The sequence below is a fragment of the Crocodylus siamensis genome, chromosome 8 (assembly GCF_052110815.1).
Source record: "Crocodylus siamensis isolate JL-2025a chromosome 8, ASM5211081v1, whole genome shotgun sequence".
In the NCBI taxonomy this organism is placed as follows: Eukaryota; Metazoa; Chordata; order Crocodylia; family Crocodylidae; genus Crocodylus; species Crocodylus siamensis.
In genome coordinates this window covers 2891225-2917197 of record NC_143402.1, presented here as the reverse complement: position 1 = coordinate 2917197, position 25973 = coordinate 2891225, and the positions used below count along the sequence as shown (strand labels likewise).

The window sequence follows — 25973 nt, the reverse complement described above, 5'->3', positions numbered from 1 at the left end:
GGCCCAGAGGGAGCCGTCAGGATCCTGGCACCTATGCTGAGCTGTGCCAAGGCTGGCAGCCGTCTTTTGAAGTCATTGCAACTCATGGGGTAACATACCCTTTTCAGGAAAGCCGGCTTTTCAATTAAGCTGTGCGTTTTTATGATCTGAGAGGAGTAATTTCATGCTCCTGTCAATAACCCGCACTCCATGTGCTGTTATGACCTTTATTACTTATTTTTCTTTTGTATTATTTCCATTTCATAATGGTGATATGGCACTCCGTGTGCTCTGTGTCTGGGGAATTATTGCTCTCCCTAAGTAGCTGAAGTCATTGTGACTTTGGCCTCGTGCCTCACAATCCACCTGAGCCTTGCGGTAGTTCCCCTTGAATTGCTTCAGAGGGCGTTTCAGTGCATACACAGTGCTCAGGTACCCATGTTTTTAATCTAGTTTACAAGCATGTGCCTTGCCATCCCCAACAACCTGCCATTTCCTAGGGATAGTTGGGTGATCGCATGGTCCGAGTGTAGCATGTGATTTTGCTCTTGCTAATGTTGTACCTTCAGATTTCAGTTCATTGTTTCCCCACCTCTTGTGTTGTGCATTGCTAAATAGCTCTGGTGTATCACCCCAGTGATGGCTGCATCTAGCGCTCCATGAAGTAGCCTCAGTGTATCATTTTTATTTCCCCCTCTAACCACCTCACCCCTTCTGGATGTTTTTAAGTGTGTACGTCGCATCTGTGCTGCTTTGAAGTGGTCCTTTTCATTGTGCCATGGGGTCTTTCAAGTTCAAGGTGCTAAAAGGGTCCCATCAAGACTCCCCCTGCTGGGAGCTGGGGGTGCATATTCCAGCACACAAAGCGTCACCGCTGTTATGGTCATAAGAATAATGTGCGCTAGTCTGCGCCCCCAGCCCCCATCTCCATTAGTCTTTTTGAAAATAGCCTTGGAAGGTTTCATTGAATTTTTTTGCAACTCTCTTCACAGCCTAAAACACAGTGAAAGCCGTGTTTTAGGCAGGGGCATGCATAACAACAAGCAACCCAGGCCATTAACTTTGTTGGGAATAAGAAAGCCTTGTGCTTGCAAGGCCATGCTCAGCTGACTGCACCCGTTCTTGTGAGCTCGAATGTTTCCTCCTCTGAAGTAGTAGGAATTTGACCGGGGGTCGCTTGCTGGTGCCGGTTGCTGGGATTTTGAGATTCCCTTTGGGGAGGAATATTTTAAAACAGAGGACTGTTGGGGGAGTCAGGGGAGGATGTTTTGGGGCCTGTGGGAAGCATCTCGGTGACCACAGGGGGCTCCTATGGGAGGCAGAGGGGTTCTCGGCTTCCCTGCTGCTCTGACACACAAATGCAAAGGTGGCAAGAATAAAAAAGAAAAGGTGCTTTTTGCCAGTTGGCTCAATACATATGAAGCAAGTGTCATGCCCCTTATAGGAGCGGGACCGTGCGCACATGATCTCCTCTTGTGCCACTGTTCTGAGATTCCTCTGTGAAGCAGCCCTTGGCATGGGTGGTTTTGCACAGGCACCTGCAATATCCTCTAATCAGAGAAGAATATCCTGCCCCTGACAATCGCTTGCGAGGCTCAGAGGAATCAGAAGAGGAATGACTTTTTTTTATTTCTTTTTTTGAGGGAATGAATAGAAGAGAGGTTACAGGTGAGCAGGGAGGCTCAGTGTGAGAGGACCTGGCCTTGGCTGCAGCGTGCTCAAAGGCACGGGTCCGAGTGACGCTTTGTGGTCTTTGTCGGAAGTTATTCTTGGAGCTCTTGAGAATGAAAGCGAGAAGTTTCCCCTAATCTCAGTGGCCTGTTGAAAGAAACTTTTTTTTTTTTGTTTAAAAGATGTAAAGTGTCAGCCACCTTAATACATTCTCTGTGTGCAGAGAGAGCCCGCAGCATGGTTTTTATCAGGATGGCCATGAATTTGTTCCTGCCATTTTCGCATCACCGAGCAGCGAGTGAATGAGCCATGAGAGACGCCCGGGAGAAATGGGTTCTTGTCGCAGTTTGGCTGCAGGCAGGTTATTTGGGCCTGTCTTTGGTAGGACTGTTGTCACATATTATTAACAGAACAAGGCAATGGACTCAAGCTGCAGCAAGGGAAGCTGAGGCTGGATATTAAGAAAAGCTTTCTCACTAGGAAGGTAGTAAAGCACTGGGAACACGTGACCCAGGGAGGTGGTGCAATCTCCATCCTTGCAGGTTTTGAAGACTCGGCTAGACCAACCTTTGGCTGGGAAGATGGAGTTGGGGCTGGTCCTGCTTGGAGCAGGGGGTTGGACTAGATGTGACCTCCTGAGCTCCCTTTGAACCCTCATTTTATACAATTTTATATATGCTTATTTTATAGCACTGGAAAAGCCCTGGTTTAGATGACATGCATGTTTACCTTTTCTTGGCCTGCCAGCCCAGAGAATCTAATGCTAGTATCATGCAAGTTAGAAGATAATGGCACAGGTGCCAGCTGGTAAGACAGCAAAGGTCTCATCTTACTTCAGCCTTGCAATAGTGGCTTAAAAAGAAAATCCACATTGCACTTCTCGGGTTTTTTTGTATGCTAGTACCTGGAGCCCCAAAGAGACTCGTGCAGTGATGCTGCTGGGTGCCTACCGTCACATACAGCCAGTATCTGGAGGGCCTCAGGGTCTCAGGAATTACTGGCTTAATATGTGCCTTGTAGGCACCCAGCAGCCAGTAGGGGTGTTGTGTCCTGGCAGAGAGCTGGGTTCCTTCGGACCTGGTAGAAACCGTTTTGCTGAAGAACAATGTCATCCATGACATCACGTGTTTTGGAGCCCAGTGACAGAGAAGGAAAATGGGTTCCCGTTTGGCCGTAACACACATTAAGCAAATGTGAAAGGAACATTATGGTTTAAAAATTAAACACTTAGTTAAATAATTAAACATGAATAATTTTTGTGCAAATGGAGCTGGGAGATGCAGGTTGCCAGGCTGACACAGTTCAAAGCCGTTGCGCTGCAGAGTGTCAGTGACCTGTGAATGTAGAGGCTGTTCGTTACTTTTATCACGTTGTTAATAATGCCCTGGAGGAAGAGGGACCTGGAGCGATGGAGATGTTTAAAAAAGAATTAAGCACCTGTCTGCAATGAGACTTCTTTTAACTTGTTAATTTACATAGTTACCGAGGGATATGCGAATATATCACTTCTTACATCGTTTACGTGCAAAAATACTGAAATGTCTTTTCAATAAGACATATAGACAGTTCTGCCAGAGCTGCAAGTCAGTCCATCAGCAGAGGCTCTCTTTAAGGGCTGTGTTTGCTCGGTGGAGGGGATGTGTTCAGACCTGATCCGCTGACCCTGGACAGAAGATTGGGATAAGGCTATAATTTGACTCGGGAACACATTTGCCACCTTCGGAGGTTAATAGGAGTTTTTGTGGGAGAGGTGAATTACTTGGTGAAATGTTTTCTCATTGGAAAATGAGGATTTGTGGAAATAACTTGTCCAAGGCATGTACTGGTCTCAATGAAACTTCTCTTGGAGAGGTTTCTCAGCGTCACAACAGGAGACTCTCCACCCTGATGGCTATCATCGCACTTACCTGGCCCATGAAAGCTTCATGTTCAAGTTCTTGCTCTGCCTTGGGTCCCACATGATCTGAGGGGGAGTCCTGACCACTAGGTCATTGCCTGGTCCCTTCTCTGGTCTTCTGTCAATAGGGTTTTTTTATATGGGTATGGCTTCTTCTTGACCTGGAATGGGAAACTTCTTTGGTCATCCAAGCATGGTTCTCTTGGATGCACGTGTTTCGTAGTCTTGTAGATGTTAGGGGCTGGAAGGGATCTTACAGATCATTGGGTCCAGCCGTCCTGCACTTGGGCAGGATAGACTGCTGGGATCAGATGACCCCAGCAATTGGGTGACAACATTTGGCTGCACACACGTTTACAAGTGCCTTGCTGAATCACGGCCCCAGAACTTCATCCGGAGTGGAGGGAACAGCTTGAGAAGCAGAAACCCACCATCTTTTTGGAGAGCTGCAAGCAATCCTTGCTGCTTTTCAGATTGTCAAGTATTGGAGAAGGAGACCTTTTGCGGAATGACTTGTGAGTGTTAGTTGTTCTTTATTCGTGTAGCCTGGGGCTTCAGAGGCAACCTGGCCTCGGCTGTCTGTTTGGGGCTAGAAGCCTAGTAGGAAACTAGCACCTAGAAAGGACCCGCATCCTTACAGTGATGCTTTCCAGTCACCGTGTCCACGGGTGCCAGCACAGTAGTGTATTTGCTGTTAACTTGGCATCTTCATGGCGCTCTAAGCAGAGCGACCTAGGGTAGATACTGAGTTGCTTTCTTGCTAGAAATATTCCTTCATCAGCTTGTTCTATGGGTTAATGTTGAGTGCAAGAGGCCAGCACCTCAGCTGGTGTGAACCCAGTGGATTCAGTTCAGCTACACCCAGTAACACCAGCTGCCAGGCTGGCCTTCAGTACCTTTCTGAGATACCAAAATGACTTAAAACACTCTTTAAAAAAAAAAAAAAAAGAGCGAGTGTTGAGGTAACCCCTACAGTCCCTCTCCTATAAATATTGTTCCCTTTCGTAATAGGTTTCCATCCTTTAGTGTTTCCTGATATTCAAATGCGATGCAATTTGACATTGAGTATTTATCTCCGTCTTCAATTAGGAGCCTTGAAATAGAAATCCTGTTAATTTCAAATCAATACGAGAGAGAGCAAATGTGCAATTTAGTCCATTTCTTTAATCGATATTTTATTTAAAAGCTGAAATGTTAACTAGATCTTTGCTTTTGTCATTTGAAATATAACTCGTGTCCCTGGAACTTATGCACTCCTCAGATCTTGGCCTGCTGACGGTATGTTATGGATGTATAGTGGACCTAATAGTGACAACCACCCATACAGATGCACATTACTCATTTTCTGAATAGGAACTCGACTTTAACCGTGGAATTGGAGTATTTGTTCTATCCCAGAATTTATTGTCATTTTAATTCTTGGTTTTATTTTGTTTTTCAGAAGCCTTCGAAATTGTAGTACGGCATGCAAGAAACTACACCAACACCATGTTTAGGAACCACTACCAGAACATGGGGCCCAGGGCTCTCAAGTTCGTCGGAGAACTTTTTACGGACATCTCGCTGTACATACTGGGCTCAGACATCAATGTTAATGACATGATAAATGATTTTTTTGACAGCTTATTCCCTTTGGTCTACTCGCACCTAATTAACCCGGGCTTTCCGGACCCCTCTATGGAAATGACTGAGTGTCTGCGGGTAGCGAGGCGGGACCTCCGAATCTTCGGTAATTATCCCAAAACAATGATGACGCAAGTGTCGAAGTCACTGCAGGCAACTCGAGTCTTCCTCCAGGCGCTCAACCTTGGGATTGAAGTGATAAACACAACTGACCACTTAAAATTCAGCAAGGACTGTGGGCGTGCACTTCTGAAAATGTGGTATTGCTCGCATTGCCAAGGACTCTTGTTGGCCAAGCCTTGTGCTGGATACTGCAGTGTTGTCATGCAAGGGTGCCTAGCAAGCGTGGTGGAGATAGATAATTATTGGAGAGAATATATTCGGTCCCTGGATGGGCTGACTAAAGGCATGCACGGTGTCTATGACATGGAGCACGTCCTGCTCAATCTCTTCTCCATGATACGAGACTCCATCATGTATGTTCAGAAGAGCGGAGGGAAGTTGTCGGCAACAGTGAGTGCTTTTTAAATTGTTCCTGTAACTCTGTGTTATAGCCATCGCTTTCCGTAAGTCGACGTTGTTATGCTGCCTCCTGCTAGCACTTAAAATGTGCATGCCTAGGAACTGGGGATTAACTCTCCAAAGAGCAGCTCCTGCTTTCTAGCATGAGCAGGGGATGACAAGAGATGACTTGGAGGCTCACCCATAGAAGCGATGAGCTTTGGATCACTCAGCACCACTTTGTAATGAGAGATTTCAAGGACTTCGTAAAGTGGCCTGAAACAGGAGACCCATTTTTGCCCGGGGTTGTGCTGTTTTGCTGGAGCTGTGTGGTTGGGCTGCAAAGCAATGAGAAGGGATAGCACAAATCAGTGATGTTATTTATTTATTTATTTTGGGACCAAAACTGGCATGAGTTTCTCTTTGGGATTAGAGCTAGGGTTCTGCTTGGGTTTGATTCAGGTAAGGATGGAGATATCTGTAATATTGGTGGACTGGGAAGTACTACCAGGAATTGTCACTATGGGAGAGATTTTTACATTGCAGCAATAAATGGGAGAACAAACGCTAGCAGTGCTGAAGTGTAGGTTGTAGCCGTGTTGGTCCAAGGACCATCCAGGAAGAGCACACACCAACTGCAGAGATTTCCTCAGCCTGACAAAGGGTTTTTAAACCGAAAGCTTACCAAAATTTTTTCTCCACCTATTTAAGTTGGTCTAATAACAGATATCAGATTTACCCAAAGAACCTTGTCTGTAACACTGAAGGAACCCAGGTATTCTTGGCTATGCTGAACCAGACAGAAGGTGGTGCTGTGAGTAGCTAATGAGGATATGATCAAAGAGCCAGGTGTAGAGAGAAACTCCGAGATTCAAGTCATCACAAGTCGATCCAGTTTGAATTGGAAGTGTAAAGAAAAGCATCTGTTAATGGCTTGATAAATGAATTTTTAGGTGGTTTATTCCCTTTGGTCTACTCTCACTTGATTAGCCCAGGCTTTTCAGACCTCTCTGAAGAACGGCTTGTGCCTCCAGGCAGTAAGGAAGGCTTTGACAACTATCCCAAGATTATGATGAGACAGGGCTTCCTAGTCCAAACGGCTGAACTGTTGAGTAATTAACTGAACTAGTTAGTGAAGTCAGCTGGAGTAAAGAGCTCAATGACCTAAATAGGGAGAAGGTGAGGAATTTTCTTTAAGTCAAAAGTGCAAAAGTTGCACTCTAACTAAAGCGGGAGGAACTTTATAAGGAAGGGCTCCAGATTTAACTGAATCATTGAGTCATTGAATGAATAAGCACCTTTAAAGGCATTGGGAGTCATAAGAGAACCTACAAGTAATGGAACGAGGGATTGAACAGTAGAGTAAGGTGCATGTTAAAATCTGGGAAGTGCAGGGATGAAGTGAGAAGTGCTGTAAGGCAAGTTGAATTAGATCTTGCAAGTTATATATTTTTAAAAAAGTAACACATTCCTTTAACCATATAAATGAAAAGAGAATGGGGAAAGGATTGGGGCTGCTATGCAGTGAGGTCTGGAAAGAGATGGGATGAATTGAAAGAGAATAGAAGTAGTAATCGAAAATGGAATTAAATTTAATAGTAAAAGTGCAGGGTCATGCACTTCTGGACTAATGACGGCTGTAAGTTGGGAATTCATCATTTGGAAATGACAGGCAAGGATGAAGACCTGGATGTACTTGATCATAGCATGACTGTGAGCCACCAGTGGGAATTGGTAACAATAAAGACAAATACTGTTCACAGATGTGTCAGATGAGATATTTCCCATTGAGGGAGGAAATATTCATGTCATTGTCAGAGGTGCTGGTGAGACCTGGCTTGAATTCTGATCATGGGGGTTCGAGAACGATGAATTTAAGCGGCAACATGAGCACCGCTGGTACTAGGATGGTTGGGGGTAAAGGAGAGCCCGTCTTAGAAGAGGAGACTGCTTCAGCGTGATGATATGGGCACAAAAACAAATAGGCCTTGAATGCCTCAAGCCTAGAAATTAAAAGAATTTTCTTAGCCACCTTCCAGTCCTTTGTCTTAGGATGCTGAATATTTTGGGAAACGGTTGCGGAGCTGTAGCAGTGGTGCTCAACCTCGTTGCCCCATGGGACAGATGTGCAGGTGCAATCTGGTGGGCTGGATTGCTGGACAGGGCCTGCGCACCTGGTTCAGGGTTGGCCCTGCACTATCCTGCCCTGTCCTGAGTGCCAGGATTGGGCCCCATGCTGTCCTGCTTTCCTGATCTAGTGTACAGGGTCACAGGCTGTGGTGATCCCTGTGGACCGGGGCTGGATCTGGCCCACAGTACCCCTGAGTTACAGGATTGTGTCTGGAGTGCAGAGCATTGCAGACTATGGGGGCAGTGGACTGCTTTTTTTTCTTGGTTTAGTGGAGTCTGCTAACATTATAGAAGATGCACAGTATAGGCCTGCGCCGTACTTTGCAGGCTGTGGTCTGCATAACTAAAGCAGGTCTGGGTTTCCCTGCTGTGATAACCCTCTCCCACTCTTGGCTACACATAATCCCAGATGTGAAGATATTTATTATTTATCAGGAGTGACCAGAGTCCTTAGATTTTATACTGTGTGAATGTCTGAGCTTCCTCGGAAAACCGTGCCTGTCTTGTTCAGAAAATCCCTTTGCTTTATTTAAACACAGGGGACAACTGGAGTACAGTCATGAGACACTCATCTTGCAAAGCCGAGTTGCAAAGGTGTGATCGAATTGTTCAGCACAGGTACAGGAGGGCAGGCGAGGAAGGTCGCGAGAAAGTCATTGTTTGCTTAAAGCCAGCTCTGATTAAAATCTGCCACAAATCTTGCTGTTTGCTGCTTGCTTTTGTCGGTCCTGGCTTCTGTTGACAAAAGCGCCGCATTTGCATAGGTCGTTGTGGTAGGCTTGCCGTAAGGAATTCTTATCTTTGTTTGAAGCCATGGAAATGGATTGGGTCATGGATTTGGAGCGGCGTGTGGCATGTCGCCAAGAGCACTCGTCTCAGATGTGCCGGTTCTGCTCGGGGGTTGCACAGCCCTTGTCCGTATCTCTCAGATGCACTTGTTCCTCCGTGAAGCCTGCTGCTGCGCGAGCCCGGTGCGAGGAGACCTCCATCATCCGACACTCCAGTGTCAGTGGTGGGCTCTCTCCATTTCTCAGCACCGATTTCGGGTCTACCCTTTCCTGCTAGAATGGGCTCCAGGTTAGGCTGTGCTTAGGTGTTGTGTGCGGGCTGGATGGGGAAGGCAGAATTAGGTGTTACCTCTGGTGGGGGAGTGATTGGGTCTTTTCTCTTCTCTTCTGCACAGTCCCAGGAGGAGCATATCACGTACCTTGTTTCAGGAGTGCAGCAGTTGTCACCTTAGTCCCTTGCTACGGCCAACCACGGGTGTCATTTCTGGAAGCTATGCTACTGCCCGTTGCAGCTGTACAGGGGGGCATAGCCCTGCCCTGTGTAATAATGCCTTCGGATGAAGAATCGAATGGGGAAGCCTGTGACCGTGCAACACGTGCAGTGAGCCCCTGTTGAGTGATTGGAGGAAGGGCTGCACCACTAACCTGCAAATGGCCTGAAATTCCTAATTAGGTCTGATGCTTGGGCTCTTCCTCTCCAGTTTTTGGCCAAGAGAAACAGCTGGGTAAATTGAATTCAAAAGCATCGGCCTGGGTCGGCTGCCATTTTGCATCTATTAAAATTGCCTTTCTCCTTTTTGCATCATCTACAGAATTTTAGGTAAGTCTCAGTTGGTTTGTGTTGCATCCCCTAGCAATGGGTTGATGAGACATCACTTCAGGTATGGCTGGAAGGCCAGGGAGATGCAGCATCTTTGCAGGTTCGATGCAGGGAGGCTTCAGCTTGGCTAGTGGCTGGCAGCTGGGAAAAATATTTGCAAAACCAACCCACTGAATCTGGAGACACTTGGGACTAATCATTCGCCAGGGGTAGAAAGCATAGCCGCAACACTTTTGTTGCTACCATATGCTACCATAACTTTGTTGCTATGGAAAATGCTACCATAACTCACAACTCAAGTGGCATGCAGGCACCCGCATGCAATCCTGTTACGCCTCTGCAAAAAAGATTAATGCACAAGTGTGGGGAGGGGAGTGGATTCTCCTCCTCCTTGCAATCAATTGGATGTTAATTTATCCAGAGGCAGAACCTGTTCCTCAGTCATTGCTAAACATTATAGGTCTTGGTCTTGACCTTGGAATTAATGGGAACTAATGCCCCATTGAAGATTGAAGAGGGGATGGTAACGATGTGATAAGACCCTATCAGTAGCAGGTCTGGGGCCTAAATCTATTCTTTGACGTTAGAAATCAGGGAGAGTTGCAAGATTTCATAGAAAATGAGAGCAAGTTACAAGAACGAGGTGTGTGCTGTACTTGGAAGTGATGTTTCATTTCATTAGCTCCATACATATTTAGGTATTTATTTAAATTATAACTTGTCTTTAGTGCTTGAGTGATACTTTTTCCTCCTCTTACTGAGCCTCTTTTTGACTTATAAGAACATAAAAGAAGAAACGTAAAGCAAGGAAATCTGTTGTTTTGCAATTACAAGAAAAAGGAAAAGGCACTGTTTTTTTAAAGTTGATTTAAAAAATATTGCTACTGCTCAGCTCAGACTTATGTCGAATCTGAGCCCAGAGCCAATTTTTACAAATAGAGGTGGTATTGGCTGTTCAATAGAGACCTAGGTGTGTAATGAGTGCTGACACAATCGTAACTATAGCATTGCACATTGCCCGACCTCACCACTCGATCTGCATCTGAGATCCAGGATAAATGACTTTTGCCCTTAAGTGCTTGAATACGATTCTTTAACAGTGTTTGGATGGACGTGTCTCTATTAAATTTATCAGAACATACTCAGTTCCAAAGAATATACCTGGAAGCAAACAGATATATTTACTGTTTCCTATAAATATGATTGTTTTTAAGCCCTATTGTCATATCAAATTAAAAACCGCTATAGGAGTTCTCTTTGAAAATGTGGGGCTGGCTGTTCTTGTCCGTATCTTTTAGCATTCACTTTGGCCAGGAGTGTTTTTGTAGGCAACGTTCAATTCTCCATTACGTTGATAAGGATAATGATGGGGAATTTTTATTTAATTGTCATTAGCATCACCTAGGATGAAGGAGAATTTGTCTCTCCGAGCTTTGAGTAATTAGTCTCCTATCTTCCCCTGTTCTCTCAACTCTTGTACTCATAGCGTCTGACAAAGCAGGCTATAGCCTATGAAAGCTCAGGCCTCTCTGAGTTAGTCTGTAAGGTGCCACTCTACCCTGTCTTTTGCCTACCTTCAGACTAACAGCCCTACTACCTCTCTCTACTCATTTATTGGGTTGACTCTTCCCTGCACACCTGGTATATGAGCTCTTCCTCCTATGTCCCCTCTTGCTTTGCTACTTGAATTCATCATCGAACATGACCTTAAATTGACACCTTTCCTTTGCTTCCTCCTCTTCCTCCTCCTTCTCCTCTTCCTCCTCCTCAGTAATTTTTCTACACTAAATCTGCAGATGAGAATCTGGAACTCCTTTTTTATGGCAGTTAGTTCAAGAAGGCATCCCTATTTACGAAGGGCATGGGAGCATATGCTTCTGAAGGTGCGTCCAACACCTAAATGATCTTGGTATTTTGGAAAATAATGCACTCCTAAGCACAGATGAAAAATAAAGGTCCTGCTTAAGTGCTCTCTTTATCTGGGGAAGAGTACTGCAAGGGGTAAAAATGGTGGTAACTTGGCTCCAACGGGGGAAGTTGAAAACTCCTCTGTGACTGCTGACTGAATATAATAATTCCTTTACTAGACAGGTTGGAGGGCTTTGAAGTGAGGTTGTAAATGCTGGGTTGTTTGTTGATGCTCTTAATGTTTGTTTTTGCTACAGTTTGAATTACAAAAAAATCACTTCACAAATATTATCCTGAAGATTGTCTCCAAAAACATCTCACATGCGTTCTCATTGTCTCTATCTCTATTGATACCTACACATTTGCTGCATTGCCTTCTTGATAGTTCAAAAGTGAGCCAAGTATGACCATAGCTTCTTGCAGATATTTGCTTTGTGACCATAGGGAAGCAGGAGGATGATCATCACCGCTCTTGTTCTTTCTGCCACAGATGAAGCCTATCAAAGATGCACATTGCAAATAAACCTCATAAAATATGCAACTCCAACACTGCTTGAAGTTAATGTGCTCACTGCTGTTGAAAGCACAAAAAAGAAAATAGGTCTGGGTATTCTTGTACAGCTAATAGTGGCTCTCCTCTGTGGTTTCCTACCTTAAGCTTGCCCTGCAAAATTATTTTTAGCATTAATGCATATGAAATCTAGTTGGAGGGAACAGGTTGGTTTGGCCCAGAAATTAGTTTGCCACAGAGAAATATTTCCTAGTGCTGCTTTTCTTTAATCCTTTAGATTTTGGGCTCTAGCAGGAGAGTTGGAAAAGCAGCCAACAAATGATGTCAGGTTCAGTGAGGGAATACCGTGCTGGAAGTAGGCTGGTGTCTGTGAGGTCGGCATAGACGATCATTTTGGAGTTCAAGCACAGGACTGAAGCCTGGGGGGAGAGGGAGTCGATTCCTGTCTTCGCCACAGTGTCATTGTACGGCCCTGGAGCTGGTCCTTCATTTTTGGTTCTGAGCTGGAGCTGACTTCTGTGTCATAGTCATATAAAATGAGAGTGGGAAGGGAGCTCAGGAGGTCGCATCTAGTCCAACCCCCTGCGCCACACAGGACTGTCCCCAGCTACATCATCCCACCAAGGCTTTGTCTAGCAGGGTCTGAAAACCTCCAAGGATGGAGACTGCGCCACCTCTCTGGGGAGCCTGTTCCAGTGCTTCACCACCCTCGTAGGGTGTTTTTCCTAATATCCAACCTCAACTTTCCTTGCTGCAGCTTGAGCCCATTGCTCCTTGTCCTGTCATCTGCCCCCACTGAGACCAGCCCAGCTCCATCCTCTTTGCAGCCCCCCGGCAGGGAGGTGAAGGCTGCCAGTCTTCTCTTCTCCGGACTAAATCAACCCAGTTCCCTCAGCCTCTCCTCCCAAGTCAAGTCTTCCAGTCCCCAAGCCATTTTGTCCTCTGCTGTACTCTTGCCAAGATGTAATGGGGGGGCCCAAAACTGGATGCAGGACTCCAGATGTGGCCTCCCCGGTGCTGAATAGAGGGGAAAAATCACTGCCTTTGATCTGCTGGCAACGCTCCTGCCGATGCAGCCCGGGATGCCGGTCGCCTTCTTGGCACCAAGGGTGCACTGCTGGCTCCTGTTCAGCTCCTTGTCCCCTGTCACCCCCAAGCCCTTTTTTTCAGAGTTGCTGCTTAACCCCCACAAAAGGGTCCTGCTCTAGGTGTTAAATAGAGACTTGGCCTACGCACCAGCAGAACAAAATCCAGAGATACAAATAGTTTGCAAAGGAACACAATATTCTGCTCGTCACAGAATTAATAAGTCAAATGGAAAATTCCTGCTACCAAAAAGAAAGAAAGAAAACAAAAAAGAGGAACCAAGACGCATGAAGGAAATGTCAGTTCATCCAGAATTGTCAGATGTGTGTGCTTAAGATTTAGGCCATTAAATATGCATTTAGGAATGTAGATGCATTTTCTTGCTCTTTAGAGATAACAAGGGCTTGCCAGTTCCCAGTGAAGTCAGTAGAGATGCCGAGATCAGAAGGCGTTCAGCATTTCTGAAAATTGTTCCACTTATTTCAGTACCCTTAGGTGCGTATACACAGAAACTTTGGTTAACCAGTGCTAAGCATTTAAACAGCCTGAGTCAGATTTTCCCTTCCCACTTCTAAAAAAGGGTTAGATTTTTTTTAAAGCAAATAAATGTGGATTCAGTTCATTTGCCTTATGGCTGTTGGGCCTTTAGGCAAACAGAAACTTATAATAATAGTTATTATAATAGCATGACTCTAGGAGTTCAGGCTTTTTGTATATAGCAACAATTACAGAGCAGAGCACTGAGTCTCAAGAGCTGGCACCGCTGCTCCTGCCTTCATTTTAAATGCGAACAGGATGGTCATAGTCCTTAAGAGGGAGAGCCAAGCGTTGATTCCAGACTGAAGCCCAAAAGGTGAAAGGAGATGTGTGGAGGGGTATAAGCTATTTGGGCAGGGCTGGGAAGCGGGGACCTAATGTCTAAGTGCCGTGAGCAACCCTGGGAATTTTCCACTCGGAGAGCACATAAAACACAGGTTGGCATGGTACCAGCATGTGGTGAATGCTCTAACCCTCTAATTTACAAAGCACCCTCTAGAATTAAATGAGCAGATTTTGCAAATTGGCTCTCTACCTTGGTATTAAAACCTCACAGATGAGTTACTGCAAAATCAACATAAACAGAGATCCAGATGAATAAGTATAGCAGAATCTTTGTTACATCTTCTGCAAATATAATCAAGAGGCAAAGAAAGCACCTGCCATAGAGAAGGCAAGCACTGTCTATAGTGAAATGTCAGCCATTTCTCAGGAGATATGCTGATAAACATTAGGTGCTTCATTGCCACAGAGCACGTCTACATGTTCAACTAATGTGCTTTAGGTCATTCACATTAAATCTAGTGCCTCCATTGTGGGGCACTCAAAAAATGTTAATTATCTTATTTTAATGCTTATTAGCTAAAGAGCATAGGGGCACATACATATGACAGAGCTCTGCTACAGTGTGTGCTAATAAGCATGCACTGTACAGACTTGATTAATTGAGTCTGCTAATTAGCATGCTCCAGCAGCCTCTGTGTCATGTGTATTGAGCATCCCCACGGGGGGGCATGTCAAATGAGCTTTAGTTAAAGTGCCGTTGCCACCATTTTGAAGTGAAGGGTGCTGAATACATGCGGGAGCCACTTTAATGAAAGTGCCTCCGCATCCCAAGAGCACGTGTATAGATGCCTGGCTTTTTGGTGATGCTTTAATGCACATTAAAATAGGCTAATGTGCATTAAAGCGCACGTGTAGATGCACTCTTAGCTACTACATGAAGGTAAAATGCAGCACTGCATTGTAATACTACATAGCAGTTGAGGATGGGAACCAGCCCAACTGGAATTGCACTGGAAGTAAATGGTTACAGATTATATCCCAAATGTGGAAGGGGCTATTATGGGGGTTTGGCAGCAGTCGCTCTGTATGGGAGGCTGTTTCCTTGGGACCCTGATGGCAAGGTCATGAAAATGCAGAGAAGATAGTTTCATAGTTGGTCGGGTCGGAAGGGACCTGGACAGATCATCAAGTCCGACCCCCTGCCATGGCAGGAAAGAGTACTGGGGTCAAACGACCCTGGCAAGGTGATTGTCAAGCCTTGTCTTAAAGCCCCCCAGGGTAGGAGCCAGCACCACTTCACTTGGAAGTTGCTTCCAGATCCTAGCTGCCCTGACAGTGAAGTCGCGTGTCCTGATATCTAGCCTAAATCTCCCCTCTGCCAGCTTGTGACTGCTATTCCTGGTCACTCCTGGTCGTACTCAGGGGAACAGGGACTCCCCCAGTGCCTGCTGGTCCCCTCTGGCTAGTTTGTAACAGGCCAGTAGATCCCCCCTCAGCCTTCTCTTGTGGAGGCTGAACAGGTTCAGGTCCCGTCACCTCTCCTCGTAGGGCCTGCCCTGCTGTCCATGCGAGTGGCCTCCTCTGGCCCCTCTCCATGCTGCCCACATCCCTCCTGAAGTGCGGTGCCCAGACCTGGACGCAGTACTCCAGCTGTGGCCTAACCAGTGCCGCATAGAGGGGAGGATCACCTCCCTGGACCTGCTCGAGATGCGTCTGTGGATGCATGACAAGGTGCGGTTGGCCTTCCTGACCGCGTCCCCACACTGCCGGCCCATGTTCATCTTGGCATCGAGGATGACTCCAAGATCCTTTTCTGCCTCTGCCCTGACGAGAAGGGAGTTCCCCAGCCTGTAGGTATGGTGCTGGTCCTTCCTCCCCAGGTGCATCACTTTGCACTTGCCGGTGTTGAATCCCATCCTGTTCTTATCCGCCCACCCCTGTGACCTTTCTAGGTCTGATTGCAGTCTATTCCTCCCTTCTAGCATGCCCACATCCCCCCACATCTTAGTGTCATCTAGAAATTTGGACAGGGTGCTATTTACCCCCTCATCCAAGTCACTGATGAAGATGTTGAACAGTGTGGGCCTGAGGGCTGAGCTCTGGGGGACCCCACTGCCCACGTGCTTCCAGGTCAACAATGACCCGTCCACCACCACCACCACTCTCTGGGTGCGGCCCTCCAGCCAGTTAGTGACCCATCTGACTGTGTAGGCATCAACGCCACAGCCCTCAGTTTCTTAATGAGAACAGGGTGAGAGACGGTGTCGAAGGCCTTCCTTAAGTCCAGAAAGACTACATCCACCGTGACGCCTGCATCCAGGGATTTTGTGATCTGGTCATAGAAGGCCACCAGGTTGGTCTGACAGGACCTGCCTCTAATTGACCCGTGTTGGTTGCCCCTAAGCATAATCTCCCCTGCTGGCCCCTCGTGGACCAGTTGATGACCAGTAGTACCCCCAAGGCATGGGATGACCAGGCCTTTCCGTAGCATAAGGAACTGCCTAATTGCACTGACTTGGGGACTGCAGACACCTGGCCACGCATCCTGCCTGTCCCTCCTGACTCCTGTGCCACCTGCCATGCTCTGCCTCCCCCAGGTCTGCACCATCCTGTGGTCGATGAACTCCAAGGAGTTTGTATCTGGACATGGCTTCACCCAGAACCAGCTGGTGGTGTGGAAATACCCTACCATGGCCTAGGTCACAGAGCTAAAAGGTAAGCAGCAGCTGTGGCTGGAGCCAGGACCCTGGGGCACAGGGAAGGCCTTGCCTGTGCCAGGGCCCAGATCTCCATGGGAGCAGAGGTGAGACCCAAGTGCTGCTGTGGAGCCAGCTGTCCAAACAGCTGGGATGCAGCCTACCCCCACGTGAGTGGGGCAGACAGATCTGGGGCGGTGGGGGGTTGGCCATAGGTAGAGGCTTAAGGTGGGTCCTGGGCGAGTGGATCCCTGACCATGCTGCTCCTCCCAGGTCACGCAGCCAGAGTCCTGAACCTAAGCATTAGCCCAGACAGCTCTATGGTGGCGTCTGCATCTGCAGATGCGACACTACAGCTCTGGCACTGCTTTGTGATGGACCCTGTGAAGAAGAAAGAGAAGGAGAAAGCAGGCACTGCCAAGAGCGGCATCATCCACCAAGGCATCTGGTGAAGGTGGTGCTGCCAGCACGGGGACAGTGTACAGTGTTTTAATGCCAATAAATACCGTAATCTGCTTCTCACAGATTGTGGAGTCAGTGACCAGCGTGTAAGGGAGTTGGGGCTGCAGGGTCAGGACCCTCACAGGAGAGGTGGTGTTGTGGTTGGTGGTCTTGCTACTGCCCCTATCCCAGTGCAAGGCCGTGAAATAGTCTGCACTGCCCCAGACACACTTCAGCTCCGTGGTTCTCAGCCAGGGTGTCATGGGTCCAGCCACCTTCCTGAGCCAGGATCATCCCTCCCCAAACCATGTCCTAAAGCAGAGGGACCCTAGCAGCCACCATCCTGTTGCGGCAAGGTTGTTTAAAATGCACTCGAGAAACCCCATAGGGAGGATGTGCCCTACAGAGGGAGGCAAAACCCCCAGGCAGTACCGCTTTGTCCATAGGGGGAAATTTCTTCCTGACCCTAAATGTAGTGATTGGTGTGAGCCTGAGCAGAGGTACATGACCCTCTAGCCAGGACCCTGCAGGATTGGTCCCAGCACGGAGCATTGGCACAGTCCAGTCCCCATCCCCACCGTGAGCTCCAGCCAGTGCCTCTGAGGGAGGCTTGAAAAAACAGCCTGGATGCATATAGCAACAAGAAGGGGAGAGAAGCCTTCCTGGCTCCAGGCAGTAACCAGTAAAGCCTAGGAACTACACCTAGATCACCCCCAGCCAATGGTGCCGACCTCTCGAACGCCAAGTCCACGAGTTTCCTGGGGGTCTTCCCCTGCCTCCGCTCTCATGGGGAAGTGTTTCTTGATGTGCGCTCTAAGTACGTCTCCGCCGCAGCTTCACCCCGTTGGTCCATGCCCTCCTCTGCAGCAGGAGAGAGAAGGGGCTTTCAGTCCTCTGGCAGCCCTTCAAGTATCTGAACACTTGTCACGTCCCCTTGTCAGTGCCTTTTCCAGAAGCTGAGCGTGCCCAGCTCCCACAGCTTCTCCTCGTCTGGCTTTTTAATGTCCGCTCCACTGCATTCCCTGCATCCACCCAAGTAGTTACTTGGTCAAAGGGGGAGATCGGGTTTGTTTTCGTAAATTCCTGCTGGTGGCTTGTGATCAGCCCTTCGTCCTCCAGGTGCTTTCCTTGGGCCGCCTTTGGGATCTCCAGTAACCCCCAGGTACGGAGGTGAGGCTAACTGGCCTGTAGGTCCCCAGCTTCTTGGAGGGGTGCAACATGGGCCAGGTACCGAAGGATGGGAAAAGGTCAGTCTCCCAGGACTTCCTGTACATCATTGCCAAGGGCCAGTTCCTTCAGGCCCCTGGGATGCAGCTCCTTTGGCCCTGACTTGAGCTCTTCCAGAACCACCAAAAGCCCCAGCTGTGTCTCTCACCTTGTCCCCCCTGCTTGTCCCCTTCCTTACCCAAATCATCCTTGTTAGATGTCTGGCTGCAGCTTGATGTTTTTGCGACAACAGTCGAGGCAAAGTGGCTACTGTTTACAGAGGAACCACAGCTTCCTTGTCCTTCTTTTCTGGCTGACCTGTGTTCAGGCTATAGATGCTCTTCTTGTCTTTATCATTCCTCACCGGGGCAGCTTGTTCCTCAGCTTTGCCTTCCAGACGTTGCCCTTTCTCGGTGTTAACGGCACCTCTGGATCACGCGTAACGCTGTCCCAAATTGGTCTGGAAGTGGGCAGGACTCTTGTTGTGTGGGAACCACATTCAGGAATACTTCCATTAAAAAAAGATGCTGGCAGCCAGGGATGGAAATGTCATCTGTCGTCATATTTGATGATTCAGTGCTATTTGCAAAGCCAGCTGTCACCACAATGAGACTGATGTGATTTTTGCCAGGGTTCTCGAGATGCTGATTGTGCCTTTTTAACTTCTGTTGGACTAATCCTCCTTGTGAGACTGCTTTCCTGGGGACTTTCTAGCTGTCACAGTTCTCCTGGGATTAGGGTTGCAGTGCCAGGTGTGAGGAGGGAGGCAGCAGGGGGGCTTTTAAGAGTCTTCCTATCTGTTAATAGGTTTCTTTCTCCGGTACAGTTAGCAGGGGACTTCTAAGGGCAGCTCCGGTAACTGCTTTGAAATTACAGCATTGCTCAAGAAGAGTTTCCCTTTGAGCTTCTGAAATCCAGTCCCTTTGTACTTTCGGTGCCGGCTGCTTTCCATTATACTCGCCCACAGAATCGTCTGCTGGCCAGTGCTTTTCCTATATTTTTGGTTTCGTTATCGGGAAGTTTTAATCTTCAGAGCACTTCTTAATTCATTTTAGAGGCCAGTTCAATTTATGGCTTAAAACTGAAAATAGATTTGAAGCCTGTGGGAAGCGTTTGGTTTTGACTAAGCCAGTGCCTACTCGCTGCAGTTCCCAGGTGGCTTTTCCCATGCGTGGTTGTGTCAATCATTTCAGGATCTAGAAGGTCATGTGAGTGGTAAGGTATGAAAGCAAGGACCAGCAGAAAGAAATAATTTTGATCATTGTGGAGAATCTCAATACAAATCCTGTCACTCCACCAAAAATATCTGTGAAGCTTTCTTGGCTCAATAATTTTAATATTTCAAGCTTTTAATGGTTTTATTGCTGACTGGGAGAACATCATCTGAAAGCCACTGGGGGGTTTTTCTGATCTATAAATGCCTATTGTGTTACCTATAGAGCTCGGAGAGCCAGTGAAAAATTATTCATGATTAAATTTTCACAATGCAGCGCCCAGTTCTGGTCCAACAATTTTTAGACTTATTGCGCACTGAAGTGTTAGATGGGATTTCCAGGAGCACCTCTGGAGCGGATTCTGGAGCCCGAGTCCTGTTTCCAGAAACGTCTCAGGTGCAGAGGATGTAGCTGAAGTCTCAGGGAAATCCCTTAGATGCCCTTGAAAGTTTTTTATCCCTCTTCTAGGTTTGAGGAGGAGGAGGAGGAGGCCATGGATGAAATAAGGCAGTATCAGCCATGGCTTTGCCCCTCGTAAGCACAGTCGATGCATTTTAACACTGTTGGGTTGTTAGGGTCGTGCACCTGCAATGGGGAGCTCTTGTTTGTCTCACCTGGCAGGAAGGATGCTCACTGCTGTTTATTTTAGGATGCCATATGGGTCCAGATGAGTGCAAGGAGTTTGCATGGGGAGACGCTGCAGCAGGATGTTCTCCAGGGAACTGCAGCATCTGGGAAGGTGGAGCCTGTAGCAAGGGAAGCACATGTCTTACACACCCTGTGCCCAAGGTCTCCCAGTGTTGGGGTGGGCTAGTGGCTACTGGAGGCTCTTTTAGGGGATCCTCCGGCCCATTGTGAGGCTGGGCAGATGGGATGGGGTTTGACACCATGGATGGGTGAGGCTCATGTCCCATGCAGCTGCTCGCATGGGTGTGATGATGCTTCATGTGATTTTTAGGCTGATGTGGCCTCTAAGGCTCCCTCTTTCTTGGCTTTCGGCATAATAAACCCAATTATAGTTGCTCTTGTTACATGTGCATCACTAATGGCACGCCTTTTAAGAACTCTGCCACGGAGACATCTGAATTTCCTATGGACACGTTCTCATTTATCTTGCTTTTTGTTCCTTTTAGGATTAAAAGAGTTTGGGGGGGGGGAACACCAAGCCGTTTGTTTCTCCTGGTTTTGGCTGGGAACTGTGCAATATAATGCTAAAACGTTTTTGCAGAAGACCACTGCTGAATAATGATCAAAGCTGTCCGTATAAAACCAAATGAGATAATGGCACGTGTTGCAGATATGTGATTTATAGGGGTGCATTTTGTTTGCTTCATTTAGCAGATTTTTAAATAGCTCCATTTCTCTCTTCTTTTTTTTTTCCCCCCTCCACCCTCCGTCCTTTTAAGTGGAAAAGTTCAAGCCTCTGATACCTCGTTTTGTTTGAATAGAAATCAGTGACATCCATCCAAAAATAAGTAGCTTTTGAAGATGTCTTCAATGCACGTGATGACCGGTGCTTAGAAAACCCTTTGAACCCAGTTGGTTTCCTCTCCAATTTTCAGCTGAGATCAGTGGGAATCTTTTCCTTGACTTCAGCAGGAGCTGGCTCATGCCTTTGGTGTCCTTCTTATCCCTACCACTTTGTGCTGTTAGAATAATAATAATAATAAAAAAAGACTTTCTAAGGCTACAATATTTTTAAGGGAGATGGTCATGCAGTTCCCACTGGGTCTGGTTTGACTTCAGGTTACATCATGCATTATGTATAGCGTGGGCAAGGTGCATGGAAGTTATAAACAGCAGGGTGCCTTGCAAGCCTTTCCATCGGATGTCAGACAGAGCTTATGAACCCAGTTTGGTTTAATGAACGCTGCTTGCAAGGCTGAGGCCGTGCCCTCTCTCTGGAAGAGGAGAGTACAAGTGTATTTGTGGTACGGTGCACCTTGGCCCTAAGGTATTTTGTGTTCATGTGCTCTACTTTTAGTGTCTGAAGTTAACTTTCACAACCGGGGATAACAGCAGAGGAAATGGGTCTCTGTAATATCAAGCAAATACATGTCCAGAAATGGCTTTATTATTCAGCTCTTTGTACAGTATTGAACTACCTTTGCCACATTAAACACCCTTCTCTTCTCCCCATAACTTACCCTGGCCCTCCACATCCCCCAGCCCGTAGACTTGTGTTGTAGGCAGGGGTGGGAAGGGGGGTCCGTTGCATGGCCCAGGTACACCCTGCAAGCACGTAAATGCATGAGCCTGGCCGTACCCCTGCGAGTTGGGTTCTGCAAGCCAAAGTTGTGAAGCATCAAATTTTGCTAAAAACGAATTTAGGAAGAAGTGCTGGGATTTGGAAGCAGATAAAGATTGGCATTTAAGGCCACAGCGAGGCCCTTAAATGCCAATATATCATGCATTTAAGGGTTAGGGCTTGGGTTTCATAGCACCCAAATGCATTGAGTGCTCAAGTGGCTGCTTCCCCCTGGAAATTTTTCTGAGATCACTTGGCTTTGTAAGAAGCCTATTTCCAAACAGGTAGGTGTGTGTGGATGGTGTTCAACTCAGAGTATTTCGGTGCCTGTGCACCTGGTGTGACTGTTGGTGGTACTGAGCCCCCACTGCCAAGAAGAGCTGTTTAGGTGGGCACCTCTGCCAGCTAGGCCCCTCACTGGGGTCTCCAAGCTTTGCTCCAATTTAAATGATGATCTTGGGGGAGATGCACAAGGAAGAGCCATGCTGCTACCGATCCATCTCACCCACCCAATTCCTGGTGGGCAACTTTGTCGTCCCTTTGCTTGAATGCCTGCCCGTGCGGATGCTGACCTGTTTTGGCCCCAAATGAGCCCAAGGGGAGGATGCTGGCTCTGCAGTCTTTTCCTGGTGCAGAAATGATAGGAGCCCCTTTCTTCTTACACAAGGGCAGAGCCTCTTTCCCCTGTGCACTTGAACTAACAGCATCTGCTTTCCCCAGGGGTGGAAATGGGGGAAGAGAGTATATCAGGATATCTTTATATATTTACTAATGGGCTACATTTTGAAAGATGCTCAGCTCTCCCTCATGGCAACATTTCTGTGGTTCTCGGTTATTATAGCTGCCGGCTCCTAAAGCCTCCATTAACACAGATTTACTATTTTAAAAAAAAAATCTCCGGTCCATTTCCTTTTTCCGAAGGTTTCAACCCCTGTTAAGACCTGCAGCTTTGGACTGCCAAACTCATGTTCATGAATATCCATCCATTGATGCCTTTTACGCTTAAATCTCTTTTGGCCTCATTATGTATGACTGAAATTTCCACTAAGAACCTCATCCGAGGTCAGTCGTGGGGCATCCTTCATGTTAACCGCTCTGAGTTTACTTCCAGTGACAGTAACACCCAGGAGTGTTGCTATCTTAACATATAACTAACTCTCCCATTAGCAATGCTGGTGGTTGCACGGGGAACAACACAGAAGCTGGAAAGCAGCTCTCAGCAATGCGGTGCCAGCTGCCTGCTTGCAGTGGCAGCTTTTTTTTTTTTTTCCTGGTCCTTTAGAAAATGAACTTCTGGGTAGCAATGAATATTTCACTTGGTTTTCCATTCCTTGCAAGTGTGCGGCTTCTATGCAGCCCTATAAATCACCTTGTTTTTTCCCCCCAATCCTACTGTGAAGCGGGCTGTGTTCCTGGGCATGAACGATGCTGTATGCAAACAGATTGAAATGAAATAAATTCAGAAACCCCCCCAATAACCTCATGGCCTTTTGGCAGCCCACAGCCCTGAGTGCAGAGATACGCTGCCGGAAGAGTTATAGCCATCTCTCTCAATGAGTCCCAAGTGCGCTCAGAGTTTCTTTTGGTGTCCTTTTTCCATCTCTTTGCCCACATGAACTCTCTTAGGCATGGAGTCTGTGCTCAGATGGGTTCAGGAGGGCAAAGTTTTCCTCTTGCTGCATCTTTCTTTGAAGGGAGCCTTTGGCTGCAGCCTGGCTTTGGGTTTATCCCTTCCTGCTACGGTGAGAGAGCCATTTCCATTTTAAAGGCAGCAGCTGCTGGATTTAGCAATTACTTATGCAGGTGTATCTTTCCAACCTAATCAGTTTTCACACCTAATTCTCCAGCGTGCGCTCTTCCCTTCTAGAAATAATGTTGTTAGGCAGTGACCTGGAGAGAGACAGCAAGCAGCACACAAGCGCTGAGCTGGGTGGGAAGGGATGGGAACTCATGGGGCGATTTTGCATTTCTGGAGTTGTTTCTCTGCAGACCTGGCTTGCCCTTAGCCTGCCTTTTGGAGGTGCATTGATCCGCGCCACTGGGTTAACACACCTCATGCTGCCAAGCTGCAGAGCAGGTACTCCCGCAGATCCTTAAATAATTGTCCTTCCCTACCTTCCTCATCAGTAACAGTCTAATAGTCAAAGGGGAGGAAAATGGATGGGCTTTGGGCAATGCTCTTTTTATGTACATCTGACCATTATCTCCTATCAGTAGAGTATGGTACACTTTACGGGCTGGATCCAGTGATCAAGTGAGCACCTTCACCTCCTTCTCCACTTGGAATTAAGCCCATTATGGGATTGAGCCCTGAATCCTTAATGCTCCTACAGCTTCTGCGGTTGGGCTGTGGTTTTTGTCATTTCACTGAATCCCATGACTTGCCATTGTCTGAGATGGGGAAAGGGGAAAGCCCTGCTGATTTACCCAGGCCATCAAAGCCAAGCACTGCAGAGGCGGTGTGTGATGGCAGGTGGGGGCGTCCGGTTTATAGGCACTTGCTGCTTCTTCTCAGACCAGCATAAGGTAAGTTATTGGAGGTACCTAGAAGGACACACAAACCTGGAGACAAGGATGGCAATATGCTGATGGGAGCGAACAGGTTATAACTCTGCTTGTAGATGTCGGGGAAAACCGAAGGATCGGGCCCCAAGGTCACGGTGGGCCGGGGTGGCAATCAGATACGGACAGGTGGGATTAGCGGCGTAGAGTCTGGAGATAGGGACTCGGAGCGGATTGAGGAAAACAGGTGAATTTATTTGACTTACGCTTCAGGCGTAGGCAGAAAGGTCTTCAGTTACAGTTGGAACACAAACAATTAACAACAAAGGGGTCTGTTGGCCCACGAGGTTCAGTCCGAAGACCTAGTCCCAGGGCTGGTCAACAGCTCATAAATGGGGATTACAAACAACGAAACAAACAATAAAACGAACTGTAACACGGTGATGATGAACCGCGTGACGCCAGTCCACAGCAATGGACGAATCGGGTGGTCGTATGAGAAAAGCCGAGGTCAGTAGCCAGAAGGTGATGCAGCGGAGACGTCAGTTGGAGGGATGAGCAGAGTCGTAGTTGGTGAAGAAAGCCGAGGTCGATGGTCCGGAACCGAGTTAAACAAAGTCCAGAGGGTGATCCGAAATCGTAAGCCGTTAATCAGTTCGCAAAGGTAAGTCAGGAAGCCAGATGATCGTAGTCAAAACCGCAATACAACGAGTAATACGAAATACTAAGCGAAGGAGGCAAAGGAGGAGATCAATAGGCCCTAAAGCCTGACTCAGAGAGCAGTCCCTGCAGCAGCAGCCTCTGTCTCTGGTCCGCGCGATCTCTCCACACACACCACACACACCACCACAGCACCACAGCACCACAAGGGAGGGGCTCACAGAACTTTTATATCAATTTAGTAGCCAATCAACGTGCTCTCCGCAGAGAAATTTCTAGTCCGATTACCTCATGTCAGGTTCTGACTGAGCATGCTCTCAGTCAGGAGCTGACACAATCTGAGCATGCGTCTGTGGGGAAAGTAGGTCAACAATGATTGACAGCTCCGCAGGTCACCCAGGGGGCAAGGACTGGGTGAGCCTTGGAAATTTCCACTCACAGCTTCAAACCGCGCATGTCAGTTTAACCTCTTCTGTACTGGCAGCACATACTCAAAAATTTCCATGACAGTAGAAAGAGTGAACCGGTTGGCTGAGAACTGGTGTTACTTGTACCGTCTCGTTGCATTTGCCTGATACCCCAGCCCTGCTTGGGATTTAGCTCAGTTCACCTCATGTGAAACCTGTGTATAGCAAGGGGATCACATCAGTGAGCTCAGGTTGTATCTGGGGTTGTATCTTCATGGTAAAAGGCCAGATCCTGCCCACAGACATGCCTCTTGAACTTAGCTCGGATGCATATGGATAGAGCTGCCGTGGGGGAAGTCAAGGGAAAGCCCCGCACCTGCACTGAAGTGCAGAGTTTGGCCCATAGTGAGCAGGTTGTATTAACATGAGTTAAGTTTTCAGGTAGGAGCTAGGATGTCCCACAACTTTTCAGCCAGCCTACAGTCATGGTCGGCAGCGGGGTCTGGGTTGTGTTATGCATGGTTTAAACAGGGACTGTGGGTACTTATTGTAGTTGTGGCCTGACGTCTTGCAGCAGCCAGAGAAAACGCTACAAGGATGCACTGAAGACCTCAAGGAGATGGACTCTGGCACCAAGAGCTGGGAGGAACTGGCTACTGATGGACCCCAGTGGTGCCGCAACCTGACCCAAGCAAGCAGCCCGCTTTGAGATGAAGTGTATTGCCCTCAAAGCAAACGAGGAAGGAAAAGGAGAGGAATTGCAGCCTGCTCCCCCCTGTGGAAAGACCCACAACATCTGTGGCTCAAGGACTGGACTCTTCAGTCCCTCAAGACCCATCGATGAGCTATGGTAGAGATCATCC

At 47.5% G+C, this 25973-nt stretch overlaps 1 protein-coding gene across 2 annotated transcripts in view; it reads left to right on the top strand.

Moving 5' to 3' along the window:
* The window catches only part of GPC3 (glypican 3), a 211293-nt gene that overhangs the window by 96440 nt on the left and 88880 nt on the right, over positions 1-25973 (top strand). For both annotated transcript variants that reach the window (XM_090061611.1, XM_090061610.1), the window contains exon 3: positions 4989-5683. In XM_090061611.1, coding sequence (XP_089917737.1) covers positions 4989-5683 — 695 coding nt within the window. The remainder of the gene's footprint in view (positions 1-4988; positions 5684-25973) is intronic.